The 26587-nt window shown below is 72.5% G+C and overlaps 1 protein-coding gene across 1 annotated transcript; it reads left to right on the top strand.

Annotated features, from left to right (window-relative positions):
- On the top strand, positions 1 to 25243 carry SLC9A3 (solute carrier family 9 member A3; the record flags this gene model as incomplete). The annotated part of the gene is made up of 18 exons (XM_084233876.1): positions 1 to 223; positions 14336 to 14638; positions 16005 to 16165; positions 17353 to 17431; positions 17826 to 18003; positions 18392 to 18612; positions 18860 to 19062; positions 19380 to 19469; positions 19726 to 19796; positions 20918 to 21047; positions 21901 to 22016; positions 22428 to 22557; positions 22688 to 22864; positions 23019 to 23091; positions 23449 to 23562; positions 23849 to 24074; positions 24673 to 24796; positions 25046 to 25243. 18 exons carry the CDS (start codon positions 1 to 3, stop codon positions 25241 to 25243), a joined length of 2817 nt encoding a protein of 938 aa, XP_084090002.1.
- Between the last annotated feature and the right edge of the window lie 1344 nt (positions 25244 to 26587).

Below are 26587 nucleotides of genomic sequence, written 5' to 3'. Positions count from 1 at the left end.
ATGTCGGGGCGCGGGGCGCGGGGCCCCGGGCCGGGGCTGCCGCCGGCGCTGCTGCTGCTGCTGGCGCTGGGCGCGCTGCCGCGGGCGCGGGCCGTCGAGGAGGCGCCCGGCGGCGCGCACGGCCCGAGCCAGGGCTTCCAGGTGGTCACCTTCAAGTGGCACCACGTCCAGGACCCGTACATCATCGCGCTCTGGATCCTCGTGGCCAGCCTGGCCAAGATCGGTAGGCGCGGGGCGCGGGCGCGGGGCGCGGGGCGCGGGGCGCGGGGCGCGGGGCGCGGGCGCGGGGCGCGGGGCGGGGGGCGGGGGCGCGGGGCGCGGGCGCGGGGCGCGGGGCGCGGGGCGCGGGCGCGGGGCTCGGGGCGCGGGGCGGGGGGCGGGGGCGCGGGGCGCGGGCGCGGGGCGCGGGGCGCGGGGCGCGGGGCGGGGGCGCGGGGCGCGGGGCGCGGGGCGCGGGCGCGGGGCTCGGGGCGCGGGGCGGGGGGCGGGGGCGCGGGGCGCGGGCGCGGGGCGCGGGGCGGGGGCGCGGGGCGCGGGGGGCGGGCGCGGGGCGCGGGCGCGGCAGCCTGGGGCGCGCCCTCCTCGGGTCCGCGCCGGTCCGCGGTCTTGGGGTCGGGGGCGCATCTGCGTCCGCGGCCCCGGGGGGCAGGGCCAGCGCCCGGCGGGGCACAGGGTCGGGCGGCGCACGGTCCGGGGCCGCGAGCCCGGCCGGGCCCGGAGCGACCCCGCGGGCCCCGCCGCCTCCGAAGCCCCCGCCCGGCTCCGAGGTCGGGTCTCTGGGCGCCGCGGACCCGCGACGCGCTGCCTCGGGCGGGGGCCGCAGGGAGGACACGGCCCGCGCCCCGGGCAGTTGTTCCGGTCGCCAAGGGAAGGGGGGCGCCCACGACCGAGCCGCGGCGCGGGAGGCCGGGCCAGGGCTCCCCGCAGCCCCCAGGGAGGGGCGCGGGGCGCGGGGCGCGGGGCGCGGGTCGGGCCGCAAGGTGAGAGGAAGGTCAGCCTGACCCGCCGCTCGCTCCTCGGCGGAGCCCCGCGCCGGCCGCCCGGGGAGGGTCTTTGCGGGGCGGGGCTGTGGCCGCACGTGACCCGCTGGGTGGGGCCGGCCCGGGCCATGGGGGGCAGCAAGGGGAGGGGCGAGGCCAGAGGACGGGCCCCTGATGTCCTGAGCGGGACAGAAGGGAAAGGCGCTGGGCGAGCCAGGGAGGGGACTTTGGCCCCGCCGGTTTGGGGTACCTGGAGTGCTGGGCAGCCTGACCCTGCCGCCCCCCTGGGGCTGCCCTTCGGGCCACAGCCCCTCCCTCCCTGCCCTCCCCCGGGCCTGCTTCGCCCTTGGCCTCCTGCCAGTGGCCATACTCAGTCTGTCCCCCGGCCTTTGGGGGCTGCGATGAGGCCAGCGCGGGCGGGGTCTCATGTCAGTGGGCAGGGCCCGCACTGGCCCCCAGTCCCTTCCCCAGCAGGCGAACCCGCCCCGGAACCTGCCCCCCAGGGTCCCCTCTGCCACCTTCTCTCCCCCCGAACCTGCCGCGTGGTGCCCTGTGCAGGCTGGACTCCGGGGGTCCAGCTGGACTGACGCCTGGCGTCCGAAAGTCCAGCAGCGCTAGGGGCCAGCCGGGCGGGAGCGAGTACTCGCCTCTTCCCGACCTCCTTCTCACGGGGACAGCGGCAGCCCCTCGGGCCTGGGACTGTCCTGTTCTCGGGAGGCACCCCCGGCCGGCGCCTGCCTGCTCCCCACAGTGGTCCGGGCCACCCCCTGGCCAGGCCTGGGCCCACCCTTCACTCCTGTCCCCGGATCCACCTGGCTGACCCTGCGGGGCCCAAGCCCTCCGGCTGCTCAGCATGGTCCTCACGTGCCGCCCAGGGTCCCCCCACAGCCCTGTGCTCACCGGCCACCCCTTGACCCTGCTCCAGCCCCCCCCCCCCAAGCCCCTTCCCCGCCCCCGCACGGCCCCCACACTCAACACCCCAGGCTCCCTGAAAGTGGGTCTGGCCGTCAAGTCCTCTCCATGGACACGTCCCCACCCCTCAGATGGCCCCTGCTCCCCCCCCCCCCCAGTCTCAAAAACAAACAAACAACAACAAAAAAAGCCAAGGAGCTCAGCCACCTGCAGCGAATAGCCCAGCCGGCCTGGCAGGGCTGGTGCCCCCAGGGTCCCGCTGCTTGCCCCCTGCCCTGCCCACCCGCACCCCTCACCCACTGTCAGGGCCCCCAGGACCGGCCCCCTCTCCCCGCAGCTGCACAGCCCAGGTCACACAGGGCGGGGGGCCAAAGCCGGGGAGGAGGGCACTGCCAGGCCCTGAGCGGGTCCACCCGGAGGCTGTGGGGCCCCTCCCAGGGCTGGAACCGGCCCGTGTAGATGCAGTCAGTCTCGGGTTACTGGGGACAGAGCTGCCTCCTGGGGTTCCCACGCCTGCTGCCTCACCCCCGTGGAGCGCGCGCCAGCGCCTGGAGGAGGCAGGTCTCCCGGCCCTGCCATCGGCTGGGAAATAGAGGCAGATGCCCGGAAATAAGGTGACGGCTGCTCAGTGCAGGCCCCCTGGGCAGACGCCGGCTCCGGCCTGCTTGGGCAGGAGAGGGGCAGGCATGACTGTGGGCACGGACTGGCCACATGCTCCTCGGGTGGTCTAGGGGTCCCCTGCCTGTTACTGCACCTTTAGGACATTCAGGGGTCCCTGTGGGGCCAGCCAGCTCCCTGTCCCCAGCTCAAGGACTGACCCTGCAGCCTGTGGGGCCCTTCTCGGGCCATCTGGACCCTGGGGTGCTGAGCCCGCCCCTGCCCACACCCTGGGGAGCTCCCTCCTGGAGGCCGCCCCAGACAGCGGGGCATGGAGGGCCTCAGCCCTGAGCGGGGAGGCTGCTGGAGGGAGGAGAGGGGTTGCCCCCTGGTGTCGCTGCCCAGGCAGAGTAGATGGAGGCGCAGGCAGAGTGGGCTGGAGGGGTGTGGGGGCATCCCTGCCAGCCCCCGGCTTGGGGACGGCTCTGGCAGCCTAGCCGCTGTGTGGGGGTGGGGGCAGGGTGCAGCAGCTGGCCCCATGGGCTGGCAGTGGGGTCCCGCGCGGGCCTCAGTCCCGTGCTGCCACCTCCACGACCCTCTCTGCCCCTTGGGGGGCCGCTGTCCCCCGCACTGCAGGGACACCCAGGCCTCATCCCGGGCTGACCTGCCGGGTCCAGGGGACGCCCCCATGCAGCTCCCCACTCCCAGTCCCTGGCCCCAGTGTCAGGGTGCAGGCTCCTGCGCCAGGGCAGCGTCCCTCCTCGTGGGCCTGGGAGGAGGAGGCCCGGGGGCCCAGCAGAGGGCTCTGGGGTCTGGGGTCTCCTGCCCTTGCTGTCCCGCCCTCCCCACCCTCTCCTGTAGCCCCCGCAAGTGGGGGACCTCCGGCCACCGCACGCACCCTCTGTGGTTCCCTGAGGGCCTGGTGAGTCTCTCTGGGCAGGTGTCTGGGGCTTGACCCCAGGGTGGAAACCAGCCCCGGGGCTCCCCACTGCCCTGCTGCCTTTCCTGGGCCCTCTGCCGCTCCCACCCATCCCCGCGCCCCCAAAGGAGCCCGTGGGCGAGAGGCTGTGGGGCCGAGGTGGCCCGGGAGGCCGGGACAGGGGCCGGAGCCGGGGCTTCGAGGAGCGTGGCCTGCCGGAGGCGGCAGGACAGGTGGGGCCTCCCCAGCCAGGCTCTGCCGAGGCTGAAGGAGTAAAGTCTCATTTTTCAGGAACTGCCTGGAGGAGCCGCGGCTGTAAAACAGGCCCCGGGCACCCCGCTCGCCATCCGAGGAAGGGGGGCAAAGGTTGGGAGCCCGCAGCCCTCTGCTCCCGGCCCACCTTGCGCTCCGCAGCCACTTCCCTGCACACCCGCCCGCCGCAGCCCTGCGCCCGGTCTCCTGCGCCCAGTGTCCTGTGCCCCTCCTGGCTGTGGGCTCCCAGGCCGAAGAGGGGGGTGCCTTGAGAGTTAGGGTGCACCTCCTTCAGTGTCTGGCGTGCCACCCCTTGAGCTGTGGGGGCTGCGGGGAGTGTGGGGGGCTGCGCCCCACACTCAGGGCTGCCCCAGGCCAGCTCTTTTTGTTGTTCCTCTGCACGGGGTGTGGGGGTTCCCCAGGCTGCTGAGCCTCCAGGGCGGGGCCCCGGGCAGACGGTCTGAGTGTCCCCAGTCAGTCACCGCTGCCCACCCCGCCTGGCCTACCCCCCACCCCCTTCCCTCTCCCCTGCCCCCCTCCCCCCACCCCTTCCCGCTCCCCGCGCCCTCCCCCCAGGCTTCCTCCTCCCCTCACTCACTGCTCTTCCCTTTGCTGGGCACCCCTCACTGTGGGGGGCCCCTGGCCCTGAGCTGGGGTGCAGGCTGGGGCTGGGGGAGCAGGGAGCCCAGGACCAGGGCCCCTACACGCAGGCCCGGATTCCATCCCCAGCCCCACCCCCACCTCTCCTGCCTCCCCCCACAGCTCCGGACCCTCCAGCCAGCCCGTGGCCCCCAGGTGCCAGGCCAGTGGCTTGGCTGTCCCCTTGTTCCCAGGGTCCCCTGCTTGGCCCTGCCCCCCAGGAAGCTCCTGAGCTCTGGGCTCAGCTCAGACAGAGGACAAGGGGGGAGTGAGGGGAGCCAGGGGTGAGGGGGGTGAGGAGGGGAGTGAGGAGGGGTGTGGAGTGAGGGGGAGTGAGGGGGAGCCAGGAGGAGTGAGGAGGGGTGAGGGGGGTGAGGGGGGTGAGGAGGGGTGAGGAGGGGTGGGGGTGAGGAGTGAGGGGGAGCCAAGAGGAGTGAAGAGGGGTGAGGAGGGGTGTGGAGCGGCGAGGAGGGGTGAGGAGGGGTGGGGGTGAGGGGGGTGAGGAGTGAGGGGGAGCCAGGAGGAGTGAGGAGGGGTGAGGGGGTAAGGAGGGGTGAGGGGGTAAGGAGGGGTGAGGGGGGTAAGGAGGGGTGAGGGGTGAGGAGTGAGGGGGAGCCAGGAGGGGTGAGGAAGGGTGAGGAGGGGTGAAGGGTGAGGAGGGGTGAGGGGGTAAGGGGTGAGGGGGTAAGGAGGGGTGAGGGGGGTAAGGAAGGGTGAGGGGGTGAGGAGTGAGGGGGAGCCAGGAGGAGTGAGGAGGGGTGAGGAGGGGTGAAGGGGTGATGGGGTAAGGAGGGATGAGGAGGTGAGGGGGTGAGGAGTGAGGAGGGGTGAGGAGGGGCAAGGAGGGGTGAGGGGATGAGGGGGTAAGGAAGGGTGAGGGGGTGAGGAGTGAGGGGGCGCCAGGAGGAGTGAGGAGGGGTGAGGAGGGGTGAAGGGGTGAGGGGGTAAGGAGGGATGAGGAGGTGAGGGGGTGAGGAGTGAGGAGGGGTGAGGAGGGGCAAGGAGGGGTGAGGGGATGAGGGGGTAAGGAGGGGTGAGGGGGTGAGGGGGGTCAGGAGGGGTGAGGAGTGAGGGGAGCCAGGAGGGGTGAGGAGGGGTGAGGGGGTGAGGAGGTGAGGGGTGAAGGGGTGAGGAGTGAGGGGAGCCAGGAGGGGTGAGGAGGGGTGAGGAGGTGAGGGGGTGAGGGGTGAGGGGAGCCAGGAGGGGTGAGGAGGGGTGAGGGAGCGAGGGCCGAGGGACAGGGCGGGCAGGTGACATGCGGGGGCGGGAGGGTCGTGGACGCAGGGCGTGCGTGCGGGCGGGCGTGGGCCTCGCTGGCCGGCGAGCGTGGGCTGGGCTGGGCCTTCTGAGCCGGGCGGGACCAGGCGCCTAAGCGCCTTCGTCAGATCCTTCCTCCATTGCCACACGCCGCCTGGGCCGGCCGCTGACCGCGCCCGGGGAGGGTGGCCACCACGGCAGCCGGGCGAGCGGACCGGGCGTGGCGGTCCCCAGGCCCTGGTGGCTGGGCCTGACGGTCCCAGACACTGACATCGGCGGGGCCGGGCGGGCGCCTCTGGCACAGGACGGAGCCCCGGGCGGAGTCCATGACTCACGGCCTGTCCACGCAGCTCCAATCTGGGGGCAGAGTCCCCTCGGGGGGCTTTCGTGCCCCCGAGGTGGCAAAGCCGAGGCCTGAGGAGCCCCGGGGAGGGAGGCCCTTCCTGCCAGGACGGCCAGCGCAGGGGGCGCAGGCCAGGGGCCAGCCGGGGGCTGCAGGCCGCGCTGAGTGCTGGGCAGGGCCTGGGCCGGGAGGGCGGGGCCGGGGGGCCTGTGGGCGCTCACTGACTTCACGAGATTCTCCCGGTAACCGTGCAGAATCCTGGCCTCGGAGGCAGAGGCCGTCCCTGGGGCTGTGAGGGAGGAGGCCGGGGCCCGGGGCGCGTCTCCTCCCCGGAGATGGGCTGGGCCTCCGCACGGTCCTGGGGCCCACCAGGCTGAGCGTGCACCGGGCACCCCGGGGCCCAGGGGCTGCAGATGGAGGCCGAACCCCAACTCTGGCTGTCCCTGCGGCTGGCCATGTCTGGAGCCCGTGTGTTCATCCAGGGTTCTGGCCCCGGGCTTGCTGGACGCAGGAGGCCCAGGGGAGGGTCAGGCTCGGGTCTGGGCCACCGGGATGGGCCACAAAGGAAGGGCAGGGGCGGGAAATTCAGGGTCCAGGGCAGGGCTGCTGAGAGGGGAGCCAAGGCCTGTGGCCTTGCAGGGAGACCAGTGCTGACCTCAGAAGGCGCCCTGCGGGCCCGGGCCCCACCCCCCGCCTCTGTGGGGGGGAGGACGGGGCAGGACCGCGGGTGGGGAGGCTGGGGTCAGGTTCAGGTTCTCCTCTTCCGGCAAATCAGGAAGCCTCCGAGGCCCCACCGCCCGCTGCGGCCGTGCCAAAGTCCAGCAGGTTTGGGGCTCTCCCTGGAGGCCTCTGAGGCCCCACCGCCCACCGGCAGGCTGGTGCTGTTCTTCCTGGAGTAGCAAGCTCTGGACATTAGGGTGGGTGCAGAGGCCACCTGCCCCCGAGGCTCCCCTAAACTTGGCCCTCACCAGCCTCCCCGCTGAGATGGGGCCTGCAGAGCTGCCCCTGGCCACCGAGGCGGGCGCCTCAAGAGGGCTTGGAACCCACTCTCCACGCCCCTAGGGGGGCGGCCCCCAGGCTGCCGCCCACTCCTGCTCTCCCCTCCAGTGACTGGGGACCCTCGGGTGCTGCCAGGGGGGCCGTCCACGCCTGGAGAAGATAGGGGAGAAGAAGGGGTCGGGCCGTGGGGCCCAGGCAGTAAGTACTCTGGGGCGCCTGGAGAGGAGGTGGCAGAGAGCCCAGCTCTGCCCTCAAGACCCCCCCAGTCCTTAGCTGGCCGGTGAGGGGTGGGGGGCCTGCGCTGCTCAGGCCCCCCACGGCCGCACCTCCTGGTTTTCCTGGGTCAGAGGCTGGTTGGCGTGCAGGAGCGTGAGCGAGCAGGCAGGACGAGGCCACGCACCCCGGCCGGGTGGTGGGGCTCCCGCTCCCTCTCTGTCCCTGCCCCCGAGGAGGCGTGGGGTGACGCGAGGCCATGCTGGCAGGTGCCGCCTCATGCCAGCCACTGCCTGCAGCCCAGGCCCCATGCGCCCAGCCACTCACACCTGCACAAAGCACCACCTCACACTGCACATCGCTCACACTCACCCGTCCCTGCCATGGTTGTGCCACGGCACACTCAGCAGCGTGGGAGCACCACGCCTCTGCACACCACACATGTCCACATCCTGCCACACCCGGCTCTCCTTGCACTGACGCTGACACCCTGAACTCACACCCTGACACACCCTGGTGCTTGCACGCCCACACCACTCACCTGCATGCCGTACAGACCTGTGCACACCAGCATGTGCACGCTCACTCTCACCCTGTGGTGCCTGTGCGCCCTCGCGCACTCTGCAGGCACAAGCACTGGCCCCGGCTCCTGGCTCAGGCTGCGCTGGCCACGGCCCCTACCTCACCCCTGTCCACCTCTGGGGCCTCACCCGGGGCCGCCGACGGCCGTGGCTCTTCCAGAAAGGGCGACAGCGGTTCCGTGCAGTGTGGACACACGCACACCACGTGGCCTGCCCCAGCCCCTGTGCCTGGCACTCGGGCTGTGCCTGTCCGTGCACCCCGGGGCGCCCCCTTCTGTGCTCCAGGCTGCGGACCCTCAGCAACCTCAGCCCTGGTGACCCCCGATCCTTCACCATCTCCACAGCGGTGCCTCTTCCCGAAGCCTCGAGGTTGGAGCCGCGTGTGGTGCCCTTGGGGCAGGTGGAGCCCTCCTGTACCTCCAGGACCCTCTCCCAGGTCTGGCTGGCTGGGCCGGGGCCTCTGCCGCCTCCTGGGCCCGGCAAGCTGGGGCTGGGACAGGCTCTGTGCCCACCTGGGGCTCAGCCTGGTGGGCTCTGGCAGCGGGGAGAGGTTGGCCTTCGCAGGAAGCCTCCGAGCTGTCCCCCCAGTGGCTGCCGGCACTGTGTCTTCCAGCTCAGCAGGGTCGCTCCGATGGACAAGGAGCATCTCCCCCAGCCTGGCCTGCGCTCCTCCAGGGGCCAGGCACGTTCACCCCTCGGCCCGCTTGCGTTTTCTTGGCGGACCCAAGAGCGCGGTGTGCTTTGGATTCAGCAGCTGCACGTTTTGCACGTTTTCTCCCGTCCGTGGCTTCTCCCCACCGTCCCTCCGGAGGGGCGTCCTCGCCCGGCGTCTGCACCGCAGCCTCCTCTGGCCTGGCCGCCCAGCCCCCATGGCCGCCCGCTCCCAGGCCTTGCACCTGTGCGGGGGGCTGGGGCGCGGCCGGGCTGTCTATCTGCCCCGTGCCTCTGGGGCTGAGTGGGGAGCTCCTGAACCTCCACGGTCATAAAGCTCAGGTTCGTGGGCCTGGAGCTTTGTGCGGGGCGTCCCCTGGGGTGTTGGCCGCCCCACGGGTGGGCTTCTGGCCTGGGATAGGACACGCGGCTCCACTCCTTGGAGTGTTGATATCCCCCCACGGTTCGGCCCTGTGCTTGGGCAGCCCTCGGAGCCCCCCAGGTCAGCGCCCGAGGGGCTCTGGGCGGGGCCGCCAGCGTTTCGCACAGGGAAGCAGCGGGCTGTCCCGCGGCCAGCCGGGCCTTGTGCCTCTAGGGGCTCTGCTGCTTCTCTGGGATTCTCTACACATCGTGTCACCCGGGAACAGCAGACCCCTGTGCGGCCCCACCGGGCCGTCCACCCCAGGTTAGCCGCGGCGGCCGCAGGGCCCAGCCAGCCCGCGCCGCTTCTCCGTTTCCAGGGCCACTTTCTGCTTCGCCCGAAGTCGGTTAATCATTACGAGGTGCCGGCACGTCCCTGCCTCTCCCTCCCGGGGCCTCTCCCGCCCCGACCAACCCCCTGCCCCGCCTGCCTCCGCGCTTCTGTCGGGGGCTTCTCCGGGCCCTCAGGACTTGCTGCGCACACCTGCTTCCCCACAGCGCACACCTGTGCCCAGCAGGAGCGGCCGGGCGCCCCGACACGACCTTCCGCAGGAGGCCCTGCCTGCCGCCGGGGACCCGGGCCCTAGGCCTTCCGCCCCGGTCTTCTGTGGGCTCAGTTCACTGCCCTCCCCACCGCGCCCCCGCCCTCCTCCCTCCGCCTCCTCCCTCCCCCCTCGCACCCTCCCCATGAAGTGCTGAGGGCAAATCTGATCGTACCCGTGGCGCTAAGGCCCTAGAGTCACGCGCCTCATCTGGAGACGCTGTGCCGTCTGGCCTGTCCTCTGAAGCCCTGTGCTGTGTCTTCCTCCCCAGGTTTAGCCTGCGTCTGTCTGTCTGTCCGCTCTGCCTTCTGCCCTGCTGATTCCCGCCCACCTCCTGGCTGCCCCTCTGATGCATCTAGACGGTGCCCCCTCCCTCGCCAGCGTGGTGGCTGCCCGTGGCAGGAGCACCCCTCCCTGCAGGCCCAACTTGGAGGCACTGGGGAGCCGCCCGCCGTCCACTGCGCGGGGCCCCGCCGGCCCGCCCCGGTGCTCCCCTTTGCAGCAGCCCGGCAGGTCCGGTGCAGTGCCTACGGGCGGGGAAGGGGCAGTCCCTGCCGGCGGTGGCCAGGCCCAGACAGGCCCTCGGCTCAAGGAACAGCAGCCATGGCCCAGGACTCGCCGCCATCCTGTGTGCCCGCCACCCGGCGGCCACCTTGGCGGGCCCTTGTCCCCGCGGCACCCCGCGCGTATCAAGAGTCAACAGTCCTGCGGGCGGTCAGGAGCCTGCGCCCGGGGCGGGGGGCGGGGGGATGGCAGCACCTGCCGCCTTATCAGTGGCCGGTCTGGAGGGCTGGGGGTCACCTTCAGGCTGAAGGTCGCGAGGTGGATGCCCTGGGGCACCTGTGGTGGCCCCTGCTGTGGGCCCAGCTGAGGTGGCCGCACACTGGGCCGCCCTCCACCCCCCCCTGCACTCCGCTCGCCCTCCCGCGCCCTTCATGTGCTGCAAACGGAAGACTAACTCCCAGGACTCTCGGGAGCAGCTTTCAGCCCCTCGGTGTGGAGTGGGGCGGGGCGACGGTCCTGGTCAACACCAGCACCCCCAGGCCGCTCCGGACACCCTTCTTCTCTCTCACTGCTCCTCTTGGGGCCCCGACCTGACCAGGCCCTGGGCCTCCGCCTGCCCCTGGGGCCTCCGCCGGCTGCCTGGTTTCCCGCCAGGTTGGGGCGCGTCTGCCGGCCGTGTGGGCCTCAGGGAAGCCGCGTGGGCGCCCATGGGGTCTGCTGCCCATGCGGGGGCAGGCACGTGCGGGGGAGGAGAGGCGGACTCCGAGGCCTTTTAGAGCCGCATGGCCAGCGAGTGTGCACCTCACCCTCGGGGGGCCCCTCGTGCCCTTTCCCGCGCAGGCCAGGGCTTGCTGGGCATCAGCCTCGGACACAGGGAGACGCCCGGGAGGGGCGCCCCGGAGTCCCAGCCTTGGCGCTTCCTCACGCCCGGCCTTGCCATGACCTGGTTGGAAAACCGGCGACTTCCCGGGGACACCATCCCTGATTTTCATTTTTAACTTGAAAATGTACCGTGCGCGCGAGGCTGTGGGCTGGGGTGTCCCCGCCGCTGCGGGCGGGAGGGGGCGCCGGCGGCCTCGCCCCTGCCCCTCCCCGCTTGGGAGTCCACCCTGTGTGGCCTCCCCACACCTCTGCCCGCCCGCAGGCAGGAGGCTGTGGTCAGTGGGGTATTCCTGGGGGATACGCCCAGCAGCATCCCCCCTGCCTGCCCGCGGGGGGCACATGTACGCCGTCCTCAGGTGGTGCGGCCAGTGTGACCCACGTGACCTGCAGGGGCTGGGCCAGGCCCGGGCTGGGGCCAGCCCTGCATGCTGCGCAGCCGGTCCTGTGCTGACCCACTTGTCCCGCACCTGCAGGCCGTGCCGGCGCCGGCCTCGGGAGCCTCGGCCTAGTTCTCGCGTCAGGAGGGTTAATTGTGGGCGCGTTAAAGTAAAACCGGGATCTGCTGAGCTGCCCAACGTGTGGACTCAGCTGACTCTGAGGAGGCCGTGGAGGGTGCCTCTGCCCGGCGCCTCCGGAACCAGCCGCGGGCTCCGGCCTTTGGCCCCGGCCAGGGCTTTGTAATTAGGGCTAAAGCGCGTGTTGCCCTGTCGTTAGCCCCTGCGACCAGCTGCTCTGTGCTTAATTAGCTGTGACCCCGGCCGACTGGCACTCCACTGCCGCTGTCCACAGGTTACCCTGGTGGCGTCCCGGCTGGAGGCCGCAGTCCCTCTGCCTCCCTTGGTGCCCAGTCTGTGCCCAAGAGCGGCGTCCTGGCCGGCCGGCAGCAGCTACACCGTCCTGTGTGGGCTTCGCTTGTGGGTGGAGGTTCTTGGTGGGACAGCAAGCCCCGCCCCGGGCCTCGGCTCTGGGCACCCCGTGAAGGCGTTGGCACACAGGCGGCCAGACCCTCAGTGCTCTGGACTGTCCTCCCCCCGCCCCATCACCCACAGGTTGGCCTCCGGACCATGAGCCCGGGGTCCGCGCCTGTGCTCTGGCCCTGGACCCCGGCACTTGTGGACCTGGCGGAGGAGCCACTAGTGCCCGCGGGGCACCGGTCTCCAGAGGAGGAGATGGAGGCCAGGGCTGGCCACTGCACCGAGTTTTGGTGGCCAAGGCTGTGGCCCCACCTGCAGCCCTGGGTCTGGCAGCAGGGACTGTGGGGGGAGCGGCCCCGGCCCCCAGCTTCCCGCTCTGTCCAGACCGCCCTTCAAGCTTCCCCAGAAGGCCAGCTGGCCCCTGGGCCTGCGCCTTGAGGTGGACACGCTGCTGGTCCCAGTTGAGCACACAGCAGGTCGGCCGGGGCCTTGGGGCACAGACGCACCAGCTCTGGCCACGCCCACGCTGTGTCCAGTTGCTGGACCGCTAACTGGCAGCCCTTTAGACGAACCGAGTCTTCAGTTTCGCCAGCTCAGTGCCATTTGCTGCCCAGTGAAGGGTGGACAGAGCGGAGACTCAGCCCCCTGCAGGCCGGCCGGGCCCAGGAGGGACAGACCTCCGCCGCCAGGGCCCGGCTCTGGAGAGGGTGGACGTGCGGGGCGACGTGGCCTCCCCGCACCCGAACCCGAACCCGAACCCGGCCGGTGGGCAGCGGCCGCGGGGAGCCAGAGCGCGGCCCCTCCGGCCCCCCCTCGCCCGCGCGGCCAGAGGCCGAGGACAGCGGGCGGGAAGCCGGCGGCCTTCATGGGCCGGGGCCCGGGACCCAGAGTGGGCCTCGGCGGCTCGGGTTTCGACCCAGGCATCGGGCCACCGAGCGTCTGAACAGAGACCAGCCTGGAAGCCGGGAGAGCGGCTGGGGCGGGAGGGCAGAGGGGCGGGGCCAGGGCGGGGCCAGGGCGGGGCCATGGCCGGGCAGGGGCGGGGCCAGGATGGGGCGGGGCGCACGTGCGCACACCTGGGTCCCCGCAGGTGGTCCCCGCAGGTGGTCCCCGCCATCTCCCGCGTGGGGGACGCGCAGTCTCGTGGGGAGACTTGCTCTGCAGCTGGGTGGGTCCTTCTTCCTGGCAGCGATTTAAAATTTTTTTTGTTAAATTCAAATGAAGTTAAATGAATGTTAAGTTTAGAAGAAAGCGCAGGCGAGGGGGCGCTTTCTCAGGTGTAACAAACCCAAAGTCATAACAAGACAAGACCAGCAAACGCAGCTCCGACACAGCTGTCCGCGTGCAGCAAACGCCGCGCGAGGTGCAGGCTCGTGACCCCGCGGCGCAGCCCCGCGTGGGGAGGCCGGGGAGGCCGAGGCGCGGGGCTCCCAGCAAGATGCGCGCCCCGAGGGCAGCGGGAGCAGCCGCCTCTGCAGGCATGGACTGGGGGGGCACGTCCCCGCGGGTCTCCCGGGCTTGCCGCCCAGCGAAGGTCAGTCCACTCTCCTCCCCCGCAGCCACGCGGCGGGCACCCACACGGGAACTCCAGGTGCCCCGGGGCTGCCCGGCCCGCTTGCGCCCCCGCAGGCACCAACCCGCTGCGAGGCTGAACGGGGAGAGGTCGTGGTGGGGGACTCGCTGGGGGCCGCTGCTCACCAGCCAGACTACTCGGTGCTGCCCCGTGGCCAGCTGCTGCACTAGTGGGGCGCACCGCCACAGGCCTGCTGCTCCCCTCTGGTCCTCTGCCCGGGCAGCCTGCAGGGAAGGCACGTTTTGCAGACCAGCTGGCAGCCTTGGGCAGCGTCAGGACAGCTGCCCACACCAAGTAAGAGGAGCATGGTGATGGCTGGCAGGACAGGTGGGCCCAGTGCCAATAGCCAGGGCAGGGCACCCCCTCGCAGGCCTCCCTCCAAGGCCTGGGTGGGTCCCTTCTGCTCCTGAGTGCCCAGGGCTTTGGCTCCCCGCCGCCGCCAGCTCTGTGTCCTGCACGCCGGGCGCTTGTTCACACGGGTCCAAGCCGGCGCTGCAGGGACTGTGGCGCCTGAGCCCACAGTCAGGCCCTATGCTTGGCCCGGGGGCACTGTGCTCGGCGGGCAACGTCCAGGGGGGACATGAGACATGCGGCCGGCGGGCTGGCGGGGCTCCCCCATGCTCCCTGTGCTGCAGCCGCCCTCTGGGGCGGAGGCCACGGCATTGCGGAGTCGGCACTAATCCCCCCATTACCCTGGATTACCAGGGCAGGAACCACCCGGGCCGGGCGGGTCAGGAGGGAGGGTGGGGCTGCGGGTACGCCTTGGCCCCCCACCCTTGTGCCCGCCAGCCTCCGTCCTCCCGGCGCCGGCCCCTGCCCGCTGCTCCGGGCAGAGGCCATGGCCCGAGGGCTCTGGACGGAGTCTCCATAACAGCTGAGTGAGATGGGACGGCCCACATGTGGCTCCCGACATTCCAGCTGTTTTGAAACCAGCCAAACTGGGCGGCGACTTCGCTCTGCTGACCCAGGACAGGTGGGGTGTGCGCGCCCCTGGAGCCCGAGTTCCTCCCAGGGCTGGTGGGCTGAGGCTGGCGTGGCCCTGGCCTTGGGGGACCCCAGCCTGGGGGTCACGCTGGATCGGGCTGTGCAGGGCTGGAAACGCACTAGGTGTCCGCGGGGAGCGAGCCCAGCCCTGACCACCTGCCCTGCCCCCGCAGGCTTCCACCTGTCCCACAAGGTCACCAGTGTGGTCCCCGAGAGCGCCCTGCTGATCGTGCTGGGCCTGGTGCTGGGTGGTGTTGTCTGGGCCGCCGACCACATCGCCTCCTTCACGCTCACGCCCACGGTCTTCTTCTTCTACCTGCTGCCCCCCATCGTGCTGGACGCCGGCTACTTCATGCCCAACAGGCTCTTCTTTGGCAACATGGGCAGCATCCTGCTGTACGCGGTCATCGGCACCGTGTGGAATGCGGCCACCACTGGCCTGTCCCTCTACGGGGTCTTCCGCAGCGGCCTGATGGGTGAGTGGGCGCCACCTCATCCAGCGTCAGGAAGGCCGGGAGCTGCCGGGGTGCGGGCCTCTACCTGCTGGCTCACCTGGCTGACGACAACCATGCACGGCCCCTCCCTGTCACCATGGGCCAGCCCGTGTCCTGCCTGAGAAAGGATTCCTGCCTGACCAGGTTGGCGGGTGGTGGGCGGGCGCAGTGCCTTCTGTGGGGGCGGGCGGGGCGGTGAGGGCCCCAGAGCGCGTGGGTGTCCTTTCTGCCCCGCCCGGCCCTCCTGCCCGCCTCTCCTGCAGCCTGGGCTTCCGGACAGGGCCCAGCTCTGCTCCTGGTGGCCGCCCAGCGGGAGCGCCACCGTCCGCCAGGAAACTGGGGCAGGTGAGGCCGGGCTCTAAGCGGCACACAGCCTGGCCTGCAGATGGCCCTGGGCCTCAAAGCAAGGCTGTGCCCAGGTTGCACAGCTGCCCACCCCCCCCCCCCCGTCCTCGGGGTCAGCCGAACAAACCCAAGACAGCACCAGGCACGTGGGGGACGAGCAGGGTTACCCCACAAAGGGAATCCACCGTCTAGGGCCTGTGCTCAACCCCCAGGATGTGACTGTCACGTTCGGCCATAACTGAGGTCAGTGCAGGACAGCACCTTGGCCAGCTGAGCCCCCAGCTGGGGCACGCCCCTCGGCGGGGTCTGCCCAGCCAGCTTGGGAGGCCGGAGGGGCCCGCAGAGAGAGTGGCACAGCTGGCACCCACACGAGGCCTTGTGAGCCTGCCCGGCCACAGGCCTGCCGTCAGGGGACGCCGCGGGTGGTGCCATGTCCTCAGAGGCTGGGTCTGACCCAGCAGGGACAGCCCCACCGTGTCCAGCTAGAGGAGCCCTGGGGCCTTCGGCTTCTCCACAGCACCTGCTGTGCGGCCAGGAGCCAGACGCGATGGGTCGTGAAGCTTTTCCCGGGGGCTGGGGAAGTTGGCTCCCCCCAACTTCCACTCCCCAGGCAGCCCGAGCCCCCTTGAGGTCTGACTGCCCCCCAGCCCACTTCAAGGTCAGGGAGGCCCTGGCCAGGCCTTCCCCCGACCAGGCCCAGCAGGCGCCGCGGCCTCCCAGACCCCCTTCCTCCTGGCACCCCCACCGCCAGCCTCGTACACTCTGGCAGGCTGGTCCGGGCAGCAAGAGGGCAGGGTGGGCCTCCGGAGGGTGGGCTGGCTCCCCTCTCAGCCAGACCAGCTTTCCTGGAGGGCTGGGCCAGGAAGAGCAGAGGCAGGAAGAGTCCCCACCCTGGGGTGCAGCCCGGGGTCCCCACACTGCGCTCACGCTGGGCCCGCAGGCCTGGGAGGTGGGAGACCTGCCTCTGGAGGCCGCGCAGCCCTGACCAAGACCACGTCTGCAGGGGACCTGGACATCGGGCTGCTGGACTTCCTGCTGTTCGGCAGCCTGATTGCCGCCGTGGACCCGGTGGCCGTCTTGGCCGTGTTCGAGGAGGTGCACGTCAACGAGGTGCTGTTCATCATCGTCTTTGGGGAGTCCCTCCTCAATGATGCCGTCACTGTGGTGAGCGGGGGTGTGGGTCCCGGGAGACGCCTTGTGGGGCTGCGGGGCCCCCGGGGCAGCGTCCCCAGGAGATCAAGCAAGGTGTGTCACCTGCAAGTGCCTGGCTGTGACCTGCCGTGCGGGGGCTGGGGCCCCAGCATCCATCTCTGGCTGTGCCTCCCCGACGCCAGCCTTGCTTGGCCACGGCCGCTCATGCTGTGTGGCAGCCCCTCCAGGGTCCACGGGTGCCACGCACACTGACTTTCTGCAGAAGCTCATCAAGGGGGTGGCCGCGAACATGGCGTGAGGGGCTCCCCAGGAGGCTCCGGGCTCGGCAGTCCGTGTGGGCAGCGCTGGGCCCGTGGTCAGGTCAGCTCTGTAGTGAGCCCAGGGGCACACCACTGAGGGCGTCCACTGCCTGGTCAGTGCTCCAGGGAGAGAAATGGGAGTGTGGGGGACCCTGGCTGAGCCGCCCGGGCCCCGCCCCAGTCCTACAGACTTGCAGCAGTGGGTCTGTCGCCCTGAAAGGGGCTGTGGCCCCAGAAACTCTTCCTGGTGCCCCAGGGTAGCAGGGTACCCCCACACTGTGGCCCCGGGGTATTATGCAGCAGATAAGATACTTTCTTGGGAAATTTGAGGTTTGAGAATTAATCGGAAACGCCTGCACAGCCCCTCCGCCGGTGGTGCCTGCCGCGGGCTTGGACGCTGGAAAGCCTGAGCCGCTGCCCCAGCCCGGCTTCCCCACCAGCTCCCGCCCCGCTGCCCCGGCCGCTGGCCCCTGCCTGGCCCGCGGCCCTGCCTGTGCGTCCTCGGCCCGCCCTTCCGGCTGCCCCACGCCCGGCCACGGCTCTCCCCACAGACCCCGGAGCTCACAGGATGCACTGGGGGTTCCCCCGGGGCTGACCCTCAGCCCCCCAGGAGGCTCCCCAACCGTCCTGCTCAGGTTTCGGCTTTGACCTGAGTGCCTTACGGGATGGGACGGGCGAGCCCACCCCGGGCCGCAGCAGCAGTGCGAGTGACACCATCATGGCATGTGACCGAGGACGGGCCACGGGGCTGGCTTGGCTCCGGGGTGGGAGGCCAGCTGGGCTCCTGAGGCTTCTGGCCCCTTCCAGACGCTCCTCTGCCTGGCCCGCGCCTGGCGGCACCAGTGCCAGTGACCACCCCCCACTTCGCTCAGGCTGCCGTCCCGCCACCCTGTCTCTCAGGTCCTGTACAACGTGTTTGAGTCCTTTGTGGCCCTGGGCGGTGACAATGTGACCGGCGTGGACTGTGTGAAGGGCATCGGTATGTGGTGGGCGGTGGGGGGGGCGGGGGCTGTGCCGGAAGCGCCACCAGAGTCTGGGTGCTAGGGCCCTCCTGTCCCAGCCTGCTCCCCAGTTTCTCAGCCCAGGCCGCCCTAGGTCAGGGCCGGGCCCCTCTGACTGCGAATGCTGGCTGGAGCTGGGCGGGTCCGGCTGCTGGTTGGGTCTCCTGGGGGGCGGTGGGAGTGAGGGACCTGTCTTGGGGCCCAGCGCGCCCGACCCTGCCGTGTGCTCGGAGGCCGAGGCCGCCTGCCTTTCTGAAGAATGGGCGCTTGTTCCCGAGCCTCGGCGCCCGCGGGGTGTCGGGAGCGGCCGGGAGGCCAGCGCGGGCGGCCGCACAAAGGGCCCTTCAGGCTCAGACCCCGCCCCGCCCGCAGTGTCCTTCTTCGTGGTGAGCCTGGGGGGCACGCTGGTGGGGGTCGTCTTCGCCTTCCTGCTCTCGCTGGTGACGCGCTTCACCAAGCACGTGCGCGTCATCGAGCCCGGCTTCGTGTTCGTCATCTCCTACCTGTCCTACCTCACGTCCGAGATGCTGTCCCTGTCGGCCATCCTGGCGTGAGTCTGAGTCGGCCCCTGCCCCAGCCCGCGCCGGCCCCCTCCTGCCCGCCCCCATCTCTCTGCCCACCCCCTCGCGTTTCCCACCCCATCCCTGTCCCACCCCCAACCGGCCCCCAAACCCCCTCGGCTCTGCCACCCTCCCCGGGCCGGCCGCGGCTCCGAGTGTCCGGTGCCTGACCTCTGTCGTGTTCTCCAAGAGGCCTGGCTCGGAGGAGGGGTGCACGGTGCAGGTTGTCCTGGGGTGGGGACTTCGGTGCCCCCTGCTGGGCCTGGCCAAGCCCTGTCCCCCTGGGCTGAGGGCCAGGCTGGTGTGGGGGAGCTGTCCCAGGCGCTGTGGGGGCCCCTGCTGCAGGTGCCGGGCTCACAGCCCTGCCCCCCCCCCCAGCATCACCTTCTGCGGCATCTGCTGCCAGAAGTACGTGAAGGCCAACATCTCGGAGCAGTCGGCCACCACGGTGCGGTACACCATGAAGATGCTGGCCAGCGGGGCCGAGACCATCATCTTCATGTTCCTGGGCATCTCCGCCGTGGACCCCCTCATCTGGAAGTGGAACACGGCCTTTGTGCTGCTGACGCTGGTCTTCATCTCCGTGTACCGGGCCATTGGTGCGGGCGGGAGCGCGGCGCTGGGGTCTGCGGGGTGCGGGGCGCGGCCCATGCTCAGGTGCACGGCGGGGGCGAGGGGCGGGCGCGAGGCCAGTGGTGCCCGCTGACTGGGCCCTTCGGAGGGAGCCCGCCCAGGCTGGAAGCCCCCCGCGCCCAGGGACCCCGCGAGAGCGAGCAGGGCCCTCGTCCTGGGCGGCGGGGCGGGCGGTGGGTTGGCGGGCCCCGGGCTGAGCCGGGCCGCCCGCAGGGGTCGTGCTGCAGACCTGGGTCCTGAACCGGTACCGGATGGTGCAGCTGGAGATCATCGACCAGGTGGTCATGTCCTATGGCGGCCTGCGCGGGGCCGTGGCCTTCGCCCTGGTGGTCCTCCTGGACGAGAGGAAGGTCAAGGAGAAGAACCTGTTCGTCAGCACCACCATCGTGGTCATCTACTTCACCGTCATCTTCCAGGTAGCCCCGCGGGCCACGGCCCCGCTCGGCCCTAATTGCCTTTTGTAATTTTAGTAACTGGCAGCCGCTTTGTAGGTCTCCACGTGGCCCCACAGGGGACGCAGCACCGTTCAGCCCGAGCCTCTTCCCGGCCGGCCTGGCGGGCACCTGGCGGGCACCTGGCGGGCACCTGGCGGGCGCGGCGCTGCTGACCGCGGGGGGCCGCGCGGGGGCGCGCCAGGCTGGCCAGCGCCGGGCAGAGGGGCGGGGTCAGGCTCCGCCGGCGGGCCGGCCGAGCGGGAGGCGCCCCTGCCTGTGGTCACCTGCCTGTGTCTCAGGGCCTGACCATCAAGCCCCTGGTGCAGTGGCTGAAGGTGAAGCGGAGCGAGCACCGCGAGCCCAAGCTCAACGAGAAGCTGCACGGCCGGGTAGGGGCGGGGCCGGGTGTGGGCGGGGCCGTGGTCGCGGGGCGGGGCCGTGTAGGGGGCGGGGCCGGATGTGGGCGGGGCCGTGGCGGGCCGGGCCCGGGTATGTGGGCGCGACCTGGGGGAGCCGGGCGGGGCCGTGGGCGGGGCCGTGGGGAGCAGGGCGGGGCCGTGGGCGGGGCCGGGTGTGGGCGGGGCGTGGGCGGGCCCCACAGGCTCACCCCCGCCCCGCCCCGCCCCGCCCCGCCCCGCCCCCCAGGCCTTCGATCACATCCTGTCCGCCATCGAGGACATCTCCGGGCAGATCGGGCACAATTACCTCAGAGACAAGTAAGCGGCCGCCGCCGGACACAGCGCCCGGCCTCCCGCCGCCTCGAGCCGCGAGGCGCTGCGGGCGGAGCTCCCGGGCTGTGCGCGGCCGGGAGGGGCAGCGCCGCGGCGGCTCCGGCTCCCCAGGCGCCCCCCGCTAGGGAACCCCCCAGGGACCCCGCACCCCCAGTCTGGATTGGGCTGGACGCCCTTGCGGTCAGTGCCGACGGCCGGGCTCTCGCGGGGCCGCCGCCGCCTGTGCCCGCCCCCTGCCCGCCTCCTGCCCGCCTCCTGCCCGCCCCGTGCCCGCCCCGTGCCCGCCCCCTGCCCTCCCCGTGCCCGCCCCCTGCCCGCCACCTGCCCTCCCCGTGCCCTCCCCGTGCCCGCCCCCTGCCCTCCCCGTGCCCGCCCCGTGCCCGCCCCATGCCCTCCCCGTGCCCGCCCCATGCCCGCCCCCTGCCCTCCCCGTGCCCTCCCCGTGCCCGCCCCCTGCCCGCCACCTGCCCGCCCCCTGCCCTCCCCGTGCCCTCCCCGTGCCCGCCCCCTGCCCGCCCCGTGCCCTCCCCGTGCCCGCCCCCTGCCCGCCCCGTGCCCTCCCCGTGCCCGCCCCCTGCCCGCCCCGTGCCCTCCCCGTGCCCGCCCCGTGCCCTCCCCATGCCCGCCACCTGCCCTCCCCGTGCCCGCCCCCTGCCCTCCCCGTGCCCGCCCCGTGCCCGCCCCCTGCCCTCCCCGTGCCCGCCCCGTGCCCGCCCCGTGCCCTCCCCGTGCCCGCCCCCTGCCCTCCCCGCGCCCTCCCCGTGCCCGCCCCCTGCCCTCCCCGTGCCCGCCCCGTGCCCTCCCCGTGCCCGCCCCCTGCCCTCCCCGTGCCCGCCCCGTGCCCTCCCCGTGCCCGCCCCATGCCCGACACGTGCTCTCCCCGTGCCTGCCCCGTGCCCTCCCCGTGCCCGCCCCCTGCCCGCCCCCTGCCCTCCCCGTGCCCGCCCCGTGCCCGCCCCCTGCCCTCCCCGTGCCCGCCCCGTGCCCGCCCCGTGCCCGCCCCGTGCCCTCCCCGCTGTGGCCGGGCTGTGGGGAGGCAGCGCGCACAGGCGCGGGCTCGAGGGGCCCCGCGTGCCCCGCGCCCCGCTGACAGCCCGGCCCCCCAGGTGGTCCAACTTCGACAGGAAGGTCCTCAGCAAAGTGCTCATGCGGCGGTCGGCGCAGAAGTCCCGCGACCGCATCCTGAACGTGTTCCACGAGCTCAACCTGAAGGACGCCATCAGCTACGTGGCCGAGGTACCCGCCTCGGCAGGGCGCGGGCAGGCGGCAGCCCCGGCCCTCTGGGGAGACGGAGGCGCCCGACCCCGACGCCGTGGCATGCCCGGGCTGCATGCAAGTTGTGGGCCCGGCCCACATGCACGCACGTGCTCACACGCCCACCGGCCACACCCGTGCCGGTGTGTGCCGCACCAAGTCGCAGGGCACACGCATGCACACATGCACACAGGCGCTGCCCCAGTGCATGCGCGTGCACAGCTGCGTGTTTGCCCCCAGGCACACGTTACACACACAGACACATGCATCTGTGTCACGCAGCTGCCCCGTGCACGTGTCTTTGCACACACCACATGCCTGCACACGCCTGCACACGCACAGTGTCCAGAAGAACAGCCTCATTCCCGCAGCCTTGCCAGCGGCCATCTTGCCTGGCGACCCCGCAGCCCGCAGCCCGAGGAGGGGCGGCTTAGGCTGGGGGAGGGGCTGCCCTTGGCGCCCTGACCGGGGACGCCAGTGCCCCTCTTTGGAACAGGCCAGGGCCCCATCCCCCTCTGTGAGGTCAGGGTTCAGCTGTGACCTCCGTCCTTCTCAGCTGCCCACCTCTTCCTGGGCTCCACCCCCTCCCGGGGCCCTGTCCAGGGCAGCGCAGCTGGTTAGCCCAGCGGGAGGCCCCGGTGCTTCCTGGGAGGGGAGGAGGGACGTCTGCAGGCGACCGCTCACCAGCGCCCACCCAGGCTGGTCTTTTCTTGCTTGAGGGGCCCCAAGGCCTCCGGGGTGGGGGTGCGGCCGGCAACAGCGAGAGCAGGGCCTGTGGCCGGCCCCGGGTGTCCCCTGAGCGCCTGCACAGAGGCCTGACATTGGCGTCCCCCAGGGCGAGCGCCGCGGGTCCCTGGCCTTCATCCGCTCCCCCAGCACTGACAACATGGTCAACGTGGACTTCAACACGCCGCGCCCGTCCACTGTGGAGGCCTCCGTGTCCTACCTCCTGTAGGTGTCCGTCCTCCTGTCCCCTCCACGTGCCCCTGGGGCCACAGGGCGTCCCCATGGCACAGCTACCAGGTCCTCCGGCAGGCGGCAGCTGGGGGTGTCACAGCAGCTGGGCGGAGAGGACGGGGGTGCAAGAAACAAGTGCCCGGTGTCCCCGGCACAGACAGATCCGCCTCCACCTCCCAGCGAGTCTGCCGGCGTCCCCGGGGTGCGCACACCGGGGCGCGGGGGCCTAAGGCTGTGGCCGCAGCAGGCTGTTCTGGGCCAGGCGCAGGGACAGGCGCCGGGGCGCCGGCGGGGGCTGAGGTCTGACCCGGAGGCAGGTGCTCTGTGCGTGGGGTCAGCACAGAGGAGGGCAGGCCCGTCGCCTGGGCGGGCGCCGGAGACAGCCCCGTGGTCCTGGCCCCACAGGAGGGAGAACGTCAGCGCCGTGTGCCTGGACATGCAGTCCCTGGAGCAGCGGCGGCGGAGCATCCGCGACACGGAGGACACGGTCGCCCACCACACGCTGCAGCAGTACCTGTACAAGCCGCGGCAGGAGGTGGGCGCTGGGGCCGCCCCCACGGCCCGGGAGGGGCGCCCCGGCCCGGGACAAGCGGACCCTCTCCGGGCGCGGAGAGCCGGGTCGGCGGTGGGCCCAGGAGCGCCCCCATGATGTCCCGCCCCCCCAGTACAAGCACCTGTACAGCCGCCACGAGCTGACGCCCAACGACGACGAGAAGCAGGACAAGGAGATCTTCCACCGCACGATGCGCAAGCGCCTGGAGTCCTTCAAGTCAGCCAAGCTGGGGCTGCACCAGAGCAAGAAGGCGGCCAAGATGTACAAGAGGGAGCGCGCCCAGAAGCGGGTGAGGGGCAGCGGGGTCCCATGGGCGGGGGCCGGGTCCCGGGAGCAGCCAGCTGGGGGGTGGGGTGCGGGGCTGGGGCGGGGGGGCCCCCGTGGGCGGGCCCCAGGGTGTGGCCGAGCGCCGGGCCTCCTGCAAGGGCTCTCTGTGTCCCCAGAGGAACAGCAGTATCCCCAACGGGAAGCTGCCGCTGGAGAGCCCGGCGCACAGCCTCACCATCACGGAGAAAGGTACCGTCGGGCTCGGGCCGGTGCCCCGGGGGACCCTGCGCCACCGGCTGCTTGTCCTGCCGGCCGGCCGCAGCCCATAGCGCCCCAGGGCTGTGTCCCTCATTCACAGGCGCCTGCTGCCCTGTGGTCAGCCCCCACTTCCCCAGCGCGCCCCTCCCAAGAGGCCAGGTGTGGGTGGAGAGGGGCGCAGGGGCTCCTGGGGGTCTGCCTAGCCCGGTCCTGTCCCCACGGCCATCTGGGCTCCAGCGTCCACCAAGCTACCGCTGCCGCCGAAGTCCACCAGGGCTCACTCAGGCGGGCCAGGCGGCGGGTGGGCGCGACGTCCAGGCCACTTTCCCGCTGCCCAACCTTGCCCAGATACGGAGCTCTCGGAGCCCGAAGAGGCCCCCGATGACACGGCCGAGGAGATGACCGGGGGCATCGAGTTCCTGGCCAGCGTCACACAGGACACGGCGGCCGACTCCCCCTCAGGTGAGTGGAAGGGACGGACCTGCCCCCGTGCTGGACTCCAGGAGCAGGCGCCGAGACCACCCCCGCCGACGCTGCTGCCGCCGGGAGGGGCATCCGGCCGCGAGCCCTCCCGGCCCCATGGCCGGACGCGGGGGCCGGCGGCCAGGCTGCGTGGCCGGCGGGCAGGCGCGGGGGGAGGACGACGCCTCCCAGGCCGGCCTGACCTTCCAGGTGAGCTCCGGGCGAGCTCGGCGGCCCATCTGCGCTGCGCGGCCGGGAGGTGACGCGCTGCCGCCCTCTCTCCTAGGGATTGACAACCCCGTGTTCTCCCCCGACGAGGACCTGGGCATCCTCGCCAGGGTGCCCCCCTGGCTGTCCCCCGGGGAGACAGTGGTGCCCTCCCAGAGGGCCCGTGTGCAGCTGCCCTGCTCGCCCGGCACCCTGCACCGCCTGGCGCCCTTCCGCCTCAGCAGCAAGTCGGTGGACTCGAGCCTGCAGGAGCCCCGTGCCGCGCGCCCCGAGTCCACGCACATGTAACACCCTAACCTGTCTCCCGCTCCTCTCCCCAGGCCGGTCTCCGCTCCACGCTGCTCTCCTTCTGGCTCGCCTGACCGGGTCGCCGCGGGCGGGCCTCGCTTCTGCCGGGCGGGCGTCGGGCTGGGGCCGGAGCTGGGGGGCCTGTGTCTAGCGGCCAGCTCTTCCCTGCCCTCGGCTCAGGGCGGCGGGACTGGCTGGCTCGGCAGCCCGGGCAGGGTCTTGTCTGCTTCCCCAGGGCCCGGGAGCCCAGAGGGCGCCGGGGGTGCCTGGGCCCTACGAGGGGTGTGCAGGGAGGACCCAGGGCAGGGGTGCGCCGCTCCCCAGCTGCCGTGCTGCCCCCTGACCCGGGCAGGGTTGGGGGGTGCTCTCAGGGCCCTGGGAGGTGGTGCCCATTTCACCTTCAAAGGGCGGAGGAGCAGGGTTTGGGGTTTCGCGCCAGGGGGTGGTGGCAGGACACAGGACACCTGCTTTCCGCGGGCAGTTCCCGGCCGGTGCCCCTTCTGTGGGCTCGGCCCAGGTGGGGGTGCAGCCGTCCCCCCAGGGGGCCCAGGGGCGCTGCTGGCCTCGCCAGCCGGGCTCGCTCCCGGGACCCAGGTGGCGGCTGGAAAGGAGGGGCCGCGAGACGGTCCCGGAGGAGGTCGCGACCGTCGCCCACTCGCGCGCCCGCACGTGGCGCCTCCCCCCGCCGCCCCTGCCGCGCGGTCCCGGGGCGGCCAAGGCGAGGCCGTGGGGGCGCGGCCGGCGGGCGTGGGAGCCGCACCCCTGGGCGCGGGGCCGGGGCCGCCCGCTCACGCCGGCTTCTCCCGCAGGTGACCCGGGCTCGGACACGCCGCTGACCGGACGCTCGTCCCCGCGCGCGGGGCCCCGCGCCCCCGCCCGGCCCCCGCCGCCCGCGCGGGTCCCGCGCCCGCGCGCCCCGGCGCCGCCCCCGGCGCCGCCCCCCGCGCCCCCCGCGCCCCCCGCGGAGCCCGAGCCCGGGCCGGGGCCGGAGCGCCGGGGGCCGCCGGGCGCCCACGCGAGGTCGGCGGCCGCGCGCCGCGTGCACAGCCGGCGCTCGTTCCAGCGGCCCCGCGCGCGCCGCCGCCCCGCGCTGCTCAAGCTCGCGTCGCTGCAGCCGCCCGGCCCCGCGCCGCTCGCGCTGGAGCAGGAGGAGACGCCGCTGTGACCCGCCCGCCCCCGCCCGGGCCGCCGACCCGCGCCCCCGAGCCGCGCCCCCGACCAGCTCCCGCCCGCCGCGGGCCGCGCTCCGGCAGCACCGCGGACACCTCCGCGGCCGCTCCCTGCTCCGGCGCCGGCCCGGCCCTCGGCGGCCTCTGGGCCCCGGGCCGCCCACCCTACCCCCGGGCCTCCCGGCCGCCCTCCTGGCGCGGCTCCCGCTCTGCGGGGACTCAATGCAGCGAGCGCCCGCGGTTCGGCGTCCCGTCCCGGCCAGGGGGTCACTGCGGCCTCCTGGCCACGGCAGGGGCGGGGCTGGTCTGCGGGGCCTTGGCAGAGTTCAGACCCCCACCTGGGCTCCTCTGAGGCCGCCAGGCTGGAGGCCGCCGGAGGGAGACCGTGGTCCAGCCGTCCCCAGGGCATAGGGGGTCTGTGGTTAGTGGGGAGGCCCCAAGGCCGTGTCCGCCGAGGCTACCCTCAGACATAGGGCCTTGCGTGAAGCTGACGTGGGGGGAAGGCAGCGGGCTTCCAGACACTCCTGTAAACTTTCGGAAGAGGTCCGTGCCGGCTCTCGGCCCAGGACGCAGGCTGCGCTGCGGTCACGTTCCCGAGGGCCTGCGGGCGCCCTGGGCGAGAGCCTTCCTGCAACCCACCGCCCAGCCCTGCTGTCGAGGAGACGAGTGATGGCCAAGGCAGTCGCCCCCGCGTCTGCCGACGGGACTGGACGTGCGGCTGGAGGTCGCCGGCCCTGCCACAGGCAGGGGACTCGGCCGGCGCTGCCTCCTGCCCTGCGAGCAGCCGGGTGGCAGGCCTGGGGCACGTGCCATAAACGAGAACCTCGTTGTTGTAAAACACAATGTCCACCAAGGCCTATGAATGTATTTCCTTAGGAAAACTCTTGTAAAATTTCCTATTGGGGAAGAATTCCTATTTATTTAACACTGGACTTGGGCCCACTCTGTGGCAGCCTGGAGCACAGGTGTCTGGGGTCTGAGACGCGGGGGAGGCGACAAAGTGGCGATTCTGCGGAGACCGGAATTGAAGTGCATTCTAAGCGGCGAGTGGCGGGCTTTCCGCCCATGAATCTCGTGACCTGATCACGGAACTGTGCCTTAGCGTCCCCGGGGGGCCGCTGCAGAGCTGCCAGACCTGCCACGGCTGCTCCCGCCAGCCCAGAGTGTGCAGCGTGTTCACAGCTCTGCAGGCAGGCGGTGCCCGGACAGGCAGGAGGCACCCACGTGTCCAGAGGAGGTGGCCCTGCTGGAGGAAGTGGGGGGCCTTGGCAGGGCCAGACCTGCTGGCGGGGGGCCAAAGTGTGGTAGAGCCTCGTGCCTGCCCCTACACCTCCCAGGGG

The sequence above is a fragment of the Talpa europaea genome, assembly GCF_964194135.1.
Source record: "Talpa europaea genome assembly, chromosome: 5".
In the NCBI taxonomy this organism is placed as follows: domain Eukaryota; kingdom Metazoa; phylum Chordata; class Mammalia; order Eulipotyphla; family Talpidae; genus Talpa; species Talpa europaea.
The sequence above is the reverse complement of the archived record's forward strand: the minus strand, read 5'-3'. Positions and strand labels throughout refer to the sequence as shown.